This window comes from Callorhinchus milii, unplaced genomic scaffold (assembly GCF_018977255.1).
Source record: "Callorhinchus milii isolate IMCB2004 unplaced genomic scaffold, IMCB_Cmil_1.0 Scaffold1, whole genome shotgun sequence".
NCBI lineage: Eukaryota > Metazoa > Chordata > Chondrichthyes > Chimaeriformes > Callorhinchidae > Callorhinchus > Callorhinchus milii.
The window spans coordinates 4,748,114-4,757,681 of NW_024704742.1; the positions used below are offsets into that span (position 1 = coordinate 4,748,114).

A 9,568-nucleotide genomic window follows, 5' to 3' on the forward strand; every position below is an offset into this window, starting at 1 on the left:
GGTTGGAGATCAGAAATCTATGTGTTCAAATCCCATTTGGTCTATTCAATCCACCACCCTTTCCAGATTGATAAAATCTATCTCTCTAAAAAGTAGGATCTCCCTAGGGTTCGACTGCCTCTGAGGAGAAATGGCTGCTCAGCCAAGAAACAACATATGTCTATAATATAATAATAATTATGCATTTGATACAGGACCCTATCATGTTGTCAAAAAACTCTTTTTACTCTAAATTCCACTTTATTGTGTAATATACTGCACTGTGTGTCTGTAGGCAAACAGGGCAGCCAATTTGCCTGAAGAAATGTCACAAAAACCGCCATGACTCAGAGTTGAGAATGCTACTAACTGAGTAACACTGAAACCTGAGCCAAACTGACATATGGTAAGATCCAAAAACCATTGGTGATTGATCAACTTGTGTGTTTCATCAATGAGCCTTGGATGGGCATGCAAATACTGTGAACCAACGTTGGGTAAGGTAAGAACAACAAGACAACAACAACAACAAGATTCCATTTATAGAGCGCCTTTCATGTTGGGAGGACGTCCCAAGGCGCTGTACAGTTGGGTCAGGACCCGAGCATTGGGGGGAAATGGTCAGGGTGAGGGGAGGGAAGGGAGGGAGCGAGGAGGGGGTAGAGAGTCGAGAGGGGAGCTGAAGGCTGAAGGTCAAAGAGAAAGGTCTTGAGACCGGCCTTGAAGGAGGAAAGGGAGGAAGCGGCGAAGGCGCTGGGAGATAGAGTTCCAGAGCCTCGGGGCTGAGAGGCTGAAGGCCACCGATGGTCGGGCGGTTGGGGCGGGGAATGTGGAGCAGACCGGAGCCAGAGGAACGGAGGGTACGGGCAGGTAAGTAGGGGGATAGTAGGTCGGAGAGGTAGGAGGGACCGAGGCCGTGAGGATGAGGATCTTGAATTCGATCCTCTGGGGGGTGGGGAGCCAGTGGAGGTGAGCGAGGGCGAGGGTGGGAGTGATGTGGTCGCGGTGTCTGGTGCGGGACAGTACACGAGCTGCAGAGTTCTGAATGACCTGCAGTGTGGAGGGAGGGCCGGGAAGGCCGACGAGGAGAGAGTTCCCATAGTCCAGCCTTGAGGTGATAAAGGCGTGGACCAGAGTTTCAGCCGCGTGAGGGGTGAGGTAGTGCCGTAGTCTGGCGATGTTCCGGAGGTGATGGAAGGCGGTGCCAGGTGTGGCGCTGATATGAGGGAGAAAGGACAGCTCAGGGTCGAACAGAACCCCGAGGTTCCTGATGGCTTTGAGAGGTGGAGAGTGCAGCCTTGGATGCTGATGCTGTCAGCGCCAGAGGTGCGGAGGCGCTGACGTGAGCCAATCAGGAGGGCCTCATAATCATATCATAATATCATTATAATAAGATAGGATCAGGAGTAGACCGTTCGACCCATCAAGCGTGCCACCATTTTATTAGGTTATTATTTGCCATTTTCCTACCCTTTCACTCTTTGCCTTCGTACCCCTTCCAACCAAATATTCATCCAGCTCCTTAAATGTTTCATTTGACCTGACATCTACAATTTTTGCAGGTAGTGAATTCCGCATTTCCGCGATCCGTTGCATGATTTTGTTTTCTGGTTTCCCTCTTAATTGGTTTAGCTCTCATTTTAAAATGAAGTTCTCTTGTTCTGGATTCCTCTGTTAGAGAGCGAGGTTTCTCGCTATCCAGCTTGTCAAATCATTTTATCGCCTTAAACACTTCAATCAGATTGCGCTACAAGCTTCTTGGCTCAAGGGAATGTATCCCACGTTTGCCAACCTTCCTTCGTAAAGAATATCTGTACAGCGCATTCTCCAAGGCCAATAAAACTGAACAAAACTTACTCCAAATAAGATGTGAGCAGCGCTGTGTACAATTGATGCATCACTTCATTGTTTTTGTATTTCGACTCTCTCAAGATAAAGGCCAAAACAACAGACTTTTTGATTGTGCTCAGTGACTTGTGAACTAACTTTTAGTAACCTGTGGATATGGACACCTAAATCATTTGCTCATCTATCTAGTCTTTCCCCATTAAGAATATTTTATTAACGTTTTAGCGTTATCAAGGGATATGGGGCAAGGCAGGGTAATTGGCCTTGAGGTACAGATCAGCCATGATCTTATAGAATGGTGGAACAGGCTCGAAGGGCTGATTAGCCTACTCCGGTTTCTAGGTTTTTATGTTCTGATTTGTCACTCTTAGATCCAAGGTGGACCACCTCACACTTCAGTACATCAAACTCCAGCTGCCATAGTTCTGCCCATTCGTTTAATCTGTCTATATCCCTTTGCAATTTCTTGCTTCACTATTCGTTGATTGGCTTGCCGGTGAGCCCAAAGTAAGGTGGCAGAATTAGGAAAGCTTAGCAGTAGATTTAATTGGGCATTTAGGAAGAACTTCTTTACGCAGAGGTGTGGTGAGAATGTGGAAACCCATTGCCTGAAACTACGGTTGGAGCAAAAAGATCATTCTATTTAAGAGGAAACATGAGGCAAATGTGAGGGAGATGAAATATAGTGGTGTAATTGAGGAAATTAAGAGGGATGGGAGCTTGTGTGAAATATAAACACCAACATGGACCAGTTGGACCAAATGGACTGTTTAAATACTATATACTCCATATAATTCTATGTAATTTATTAACCCTCCTTACTTAGTCCCATCTGCAAACTGAAATATATTTGCCTCTATTTCTTCATCCGTAACATCAATACACAGATTCAAGACTGAGATTGATAGATTTCTTGTGGATAAAGGGATTAAGGGATATGGGGATAATGCGGGTAGGTGGAGTTAGAATAGATCAGCCGTGATCTTATTGAATGGCGGGGCAGGTTCGAGGGGCCGAATGGCCTACTCCTGCTCCTAATTCTTATGTTCTTATGTTCTAAGTTCTCGCGTTCAAACTTAGAACTTTCCCATGTGCTGAATTATCTGATTGTAACTAATTGTGGGGTGTTGCAATCAGTCAGAATCTTTGGGCCAGAGAGAGACTATCAGACAAGTTCCTGTTCCTGATCTCTATGCAATGATTTATACTGAAAATGATGTGTCTGTCGTCAATGGAGAGGTCAGGTTCGAGTGTGGCTTTGATAGCCCTCGGAGAGTTATAACCAGCCGACAATCCCTGGGGAGGCTCACAGCGAAGAATGACAACTTGGGCAAAGCTTTGGAGAGCGATAGAAGCTCGTGGCACAGCAAGACCCGGTGCAATCAGGAGAGGAAGGGGAACACCAGAGTAAATGTAAACCGCACGTGAAAATTTAGTTGAAAGTAGAAACGACACATTAATTATTACGGATAATAAATAGAATACATTTTATTGATGCACCAAATTGAAGTCAATATATACATTACAACAAACTCCTGACATAATGTCACTCCAAGCAAGGGAAAAGAGTTCAATGACTCTATATCTAGAGTGACTATTGTAGGTATGGATCCTCCAGGGCCACTGGGCGGTATTATTAGCTAATCATGGCTCACAGAAGACATATAATTGTATCAAAAGATAAAATAATACTGGAATAGCATCGAAAAATAAATAAATAAAATACAAAATGAACCACTATATAAATTGCCTTTAATTGAAATGCTGGATTTGATTGTGTAAAATTACATTGTGTAAAACTGCATTAAATAGGCACAATATGGGCAGTGATGACAATAATAATAATAATAATCCTTGCATTTGATGACATTGAAACATCTCAATGAGCTTCACAACAGTGCAGTGATTGTGTAAAGTGTAGTCACTGTGTAAAGTACAGTCACTGATATATATATATCTATATATAGTCTATAGATCCAGTTAATGACAACCCTACCACCAAAAACAATGCTTAGATAATATAAATCAGAAATTGAAAATCCTAGATGCTAATCCTTTTACACCTACATTTCAAAGCTTCTACAAGTTATGTATAATGTTTGCATCTTAACATGATTGTGTCGAAAACACTATTTTGCAACTGTATTAAGTCTAACCATTATTTTGTGAAATAAATCGAACTCTCCAGTAAATTATATGTGATATAGTGGTGTAGGAAAAAAATAAATTATGAAGCTTGTTTCTAAGAATAACTGGTAAAATATTAAATTAATAAACACAGAATCACAACAAGTGCAGGATAAGGTTGACAGTAATCCCTCTGCGTTAAACCTCTGTCAGTTCTCACTAGTTCCTCTCCAGAAGACCAACTATAAAGAGCAATTGAGCAATTCAAACAATAATGTTCGTCTCTGAGCAACATAGTAATATTGCCAATGCCTCCTCGCATTAACACAAGAGGATCAGACTAGTAGAAGGAGACACAGGTGAATCAGTGATCGCGCTTGACAAGACCAGACAAGAAGTAAACTGTTCTCTTGCTCCATTTAAACCAGTTTTACCCTGAACAGGTTCAGCCATCTAAAGTCACAAACAGTGCAACGCAACACCTAAGTGTCAGCGTAGAGGATGGGTTTAACTGACGCTGGATAGTTTCAGCAAAGTCTTCTCACGATCAATCTTGATTTCTGCCAAATAAAGAAAAAAAAATCAGTAAATAGATGAAACCTGGATTATTGGGTTTTTTCAGAGAAACGTTCAGAAATAATGTTTGCATTCCCTGCTTAAAGTTCAATCCAAAACAGTGTTTCTCTGAAAGTCTACAAAATAGAAAAGTACCTTAGTTTGCTGTTAATTATTTTCTTCACCCAGCGTTTCTTAATATCTAAGCAGATCTTTACTCCACTTCGAAGTACGGCACTAAAATGAAAGGAAAAAAGGGTGGATTAATATTGATGCTGTAGTAAAAAGAGCACATATATACAGCCAGTACATTCACATTATAATAAAAATAATCCTTGCATTTGATATATAGTGTATGCATTTGATATGCCTTTCATGTCAGGAGGAAGCCTCAAAGTGTTTCACAGGATATATTGGAAAGTATAGGGATTGTGTATTTTATAGGTGAACATGACAGTTAATTTGCACACAGCAATGTTCCACAAACAACTATGATATAAATGTACAATTTTATCTGAGGAATTGTTGGCCAGGACACCGGGAGAAACTCCCTCCCAATATTTTTTTGGGGAAAATACAATCACACCTACAACTTTACAGTACATCCTGCAATGCACTTTGAGGTGTCCTCATTGTGCGAAAGGTGCTAAATCAAAAACAGGGATGATTAGTAATTATTATTAATTATAATAATAAATATCTTCACAGATGTAAAAAAATTCAAACATTGCAAAATATTTCTTTAATTAAAATAAAAATATTGTTTTAATGGGTTTAAAAAATACTGTTTCAGTAATATAGGAATGACCATGGACCGGAAAACATCATTGCGATCCAAATGTGGCCAGGGCCAAAGAAACTAAATCCTTCACTAAATCCGCTGTACTCTTCAACTGGATTTCTTTGCCAAACAGCTGGTTAAGGGACATTGTTCTGTGCAAATTGGCTGCGTGTTGGCGTATGCTAACACACTTATTGTAATTGTAGAGTGTAAATGATGTGGGCCACATCCTCATTTTTGGGAGGTAAGTCACCTTGGGACATTATTCAACACTTGGCTTTGGGCAATGAGTCAGAGGCGAGTGATGCCATGATGTGCAGCTTGTGAAATGCCAAAGGCGCTCGCAGTAGTTGGGAGTTTTTAGAGGTCGAGGTTTTTGGTTTTGGTTGGAAATCTGCATTGCGTGAAGGTAGATGCACTGAGCAGTGCAATGCTCTAATGCTGTTGCACCACTGAAGAACGTCATCACGTGCAACCACAAGTCTCTGCATTACAATTCCCAAGGCAGAACCAGCAGGTCAGATTGCTGGATTGCCAAACTTGTGGTTTGGGGGAATAGATTGAGAGTTGATTAAGAGCAGCTTAACTTGGTGGCGCAACTTTGCAATTATCTTCCAGGAATTCGCAACGGTTCAATAAATAGCTGTTAAAACAGCTAACACACAAATTTCACTGAAACATTTGTATTATTCACAAACTAATTGAAAAATTCTACGTCTAATATTAACATATTTTAACATTAAATCCCCCCTCCAATCTTTCCCTTTCCTGAATATACTGTAAAGTGATGTTTCTGGGTGTATTTTGTGGATGAACGCAGCAGCCAATTTGCACTAATATCCCACAAAGAGTCATGTAGCGAGTGACCAATTTTATTTGGGGGGATTGTTGGCCGGGACATCAGGAGAAACTCTCTTCCCTTTTTGAATAGTGACACGGGATCTTTAACGTCCACCTGATCAGGCAGACGTGGCCACGTTTTAACATCTCATCCCAAGGACGGCACCTCCGACAATGCACCACAGCCTGCGTTAATATCAGCTTAGACGAAGTGAGTTCCAAGTCCCGATGTGGGGCTTGAACCCACAAGCAGAGGTAAGAGCCCTACCAACTGCGCCAAAAAGTTTCCCGAATTCTTCACAATCAACCGTTTCAAGACTGAAATTTAAGACTTAACACATTTGGTCTTAAAACAGAGAACGTGAGAAATGTTGGGCAACTAGAATTTTCTGTAAGTATAACCCCCTCAAGCCTAGTAATGCGCTATTTTCTATTCTATAAGTAGTGACAACGGGGCTGAAAAGGCAATGTTAGCCACATTGATTTGCAAATAGAGACAGAAATTGCAAATAACGACTCCTGCCGGAATCCTTGTGTTCGCAGAGTGACACAATTCCACTTAGCGGCGGAATTCGCTATTCGGATCTCTGAAGAAGCATTCGCCGAACCAGGGAGCAAATGTTTCAAACTAAATACCACAGCCACGTAATGCACATAAATGCAAAACTTGGCTGAGATATTTAGTTAGCCCACACAATTCACTCAGCAGTATATTGTGCGAAGCGCCTTGAGATGCCTCGAAGACGTGATAAAGCCCTATATCAAATGCAAGGATTATTTATTTATTTGCATGTTGTTTAAAAGTTCCTGTGCCTGTCATTTTACTCACATGTATTCGGTTTGTGGGCAGTGCGGCCCCGGATTAATGATGATCAATTCTTTTATGAACTTTGGATGGATGAATTCACTCGTCGTTTTGATGCAATGGCAACGCATTATGGATACAGCTGTAGAGAAATATTATAAAGTATTAAACGTCTGCTCTTAAACAAAGTTGTGACTGTACGGAGTTAGCAATGCAATACTTTTTGCAGGGTCAATTACAAGATTCCATTCACCAGTGTTATATATTATATATATATATCTATATACCTTTCTTTTAGTTAAGAGTGACAACAACAATAAATTCCTCCTTCATGGAGCTCGCTATATAAATCCATCTTGGAGCGCTGTGTTCAGCTGTTGTCTATCAACAGAAACTCACTGACAGTAACAAATAAATGCTAAATAAAAGCTTATCACGAACAAAAGCTTAAACATAAAAAAAGAAAGAAAATTTGCAATTATGCTTATCATGTTGCAAGCCTCAAAGTGTTTCACAAATACTGTTCTGCACTGTCAAATATGGGGTAGGATATGGGGTAGGAATTCCACCTGGCTCTAGATTTACTCTGTTACTGTAACATTTTAGAATGGGCAAAATTTGGTAAACTCGTAAACTCAGCCTTAATTTGGAAAACGGTTTCCAGTAAGTTTCTTCTAAGAAGTTCCACCTATAGCTTGAAAATTAAGAGTGAGTTCAACAAATTATCAAATTCCAAAAGACCTGAAATGTCACACAAGTAAAGTAAGTCTCGCCCCAGGAGGAATTTCTCCCCCAAAATTTGTTGGCAAAAACAGCAGCTATCTCTCACAAAAAGCCGGGAGACAGTCCCTCAAACATTCCCCTTCAATGTGATCCGCTAAATGCCTAATTTAACTGATAATTCTAGCTCTTTGTGCTCTGAATTGTTAAAGGTATAACACCATTAAGATAAGAGAACAGGAGCACTAGATGTTCAATAAAAGGCTCCCAATAGGATGTGAAGATTTATTGAAGCAAATTATTACAAGGTTCGGGAAGATCTGATTTTCTAGGTACTGTATTTGCCTTTCAAATGATTACCTTTAGAGAAGTAAATCCATTTCACTGTACATCTGTCTACCAAAGTGGGAGTTTTTGCAGTATTTCATCTGTTTACGCACAATACTGAGCTATAAAGGATTCTGGTTGGCCTGTCAGAAAGAGACGCTGAGTGAAGAATGAATGGGCTGAGATATTGAGGTTTGTACAACGCAAGGAGTATGAGTTTGAGAATCCAACGTGGTCTACCAATGGGCAGACCTGAGTTCTCTCTCTCTCAACAATTCAATCACCAAGAAACTCTGGTGTCCTCAACACTCTTATTACTGAGCAACTGGTCTGATTGGGAGAGATAGCGGTAATACAACATCAGCCTATAGTTAAATTCAGTCTTAACAATTCAACAGTTTGTTTCAAAACCTGTTAATGGAATTAAACTAATGCAATAATCAATACAGCTAAATATTCACAGCAGTTCTCTTACCATCTATCAGAACTGCAGAGAGGAAAAGGACATTCAGAAGGATGATAGTAGTGCTGTACTTCATGGCTCTGCTTGTCTTTAGCCACCAGGTTTTTCTTGATACTGATATGTATTGGCTCTCCTTCTTCTGAACCAGGATTGTTACGGTCGTGATATTTATAGGCAAACCGTGGAATTACACAGCAAGAATTTTGCAACACTTGGATCTCAGCCAAGTCATGACACAAATGCAATTAAAATACTGCCAAATAAGAATGGAGTAAACTGACAGAGTTACATTTTCAATTTATGTTTCTCTCTTTCATATCAACCATCATATACTGGGTTCTGAATTTAATTCAGGTTTCAAGCACCTTAACGATCACAGACACTAACAAAGATAAGGACGATAGAAAGAGAGAGATGTAACAAAGACAACGAAATGTTGAAGCAGTTACTATGTTTTTCAGGAGTATTGATCAATTCCCTTCAGCTGCTCACCGTATGGAATTGGGACACATTCAAAAGATTCAACACTCCATGCCTACAAGTAATGGGGTTTTAATATTCATCTAATATATCCATTCATTCATAGTGTGTTAAAGTCTGTGTAAAGGCTACTAGTTTGCATTTGCTTCCATCAAAATTTGTTGCATTTATTTTTGTTGAATACTCAATTAGGATTAATTGTACAGTTGACGAGGAGCCAATGTGAGGAAGTATAACAGGACCCCTGGAGTAGGACGAGGTGGGGTGTGATGTAGAGTGGTGCTTTACTGAAAGTTGAGAAAGACAAAATAAAGAAGATACTGAGACACCTGTGACTTGGAGAGAGTCATATTACAATTTGCTACAACTCGGATGTTCTGTGATAAATGTTGATAATTAAATGTGTTAAATTAAATCGTCAACTGGTTTCAGGACTGAACGCGATGTTTTGCTCCGAAGGAGCTTTGGAACGTTGCTTAAAACTGCTGCACTCCAATTACTTGTGAGGTACTTGTTGATGCTCGAAAAAGAGCTCTGAAAGCACAAGTTACTTATTATAAATCAGAACAGTTTTGTTTTTGTTTGAACTGTAATTCGGTCCAGATTGGTAGAGGGGAAAAATGTTGTAAAGTTGGGCAAGGAT

The 9,568-nt window shown here is 40.3% G+C and overlaps 1 protein-coding gene across 1 annotated transcript; it reads right to left on the reverse strand.

Annotated features, from left to right (window-relative positions):
* Window positions 1–3,562: 3,562 nt before the first annotated feature.
* LOC103182147 (interleukin-8-like) lies at window positions 3,563–8,586 on the reverse strand. Its single transcript, NM_001292347.1, is given in 4 exon segments — window positions 3,563–4,514; window positions 4,666–4,746; window positions 6,960–7,077; window positions 8,458–8,586. Coding segments are annotated over 4 exon segments (276 nt in total). The 5' UTR covers window positions 8,522–8,586; the 3' UTR covers window positions 3,563–4,501.
* Between the last annotated feature and the right edge of the window lie 982 nt (window positions 8,587–9,568).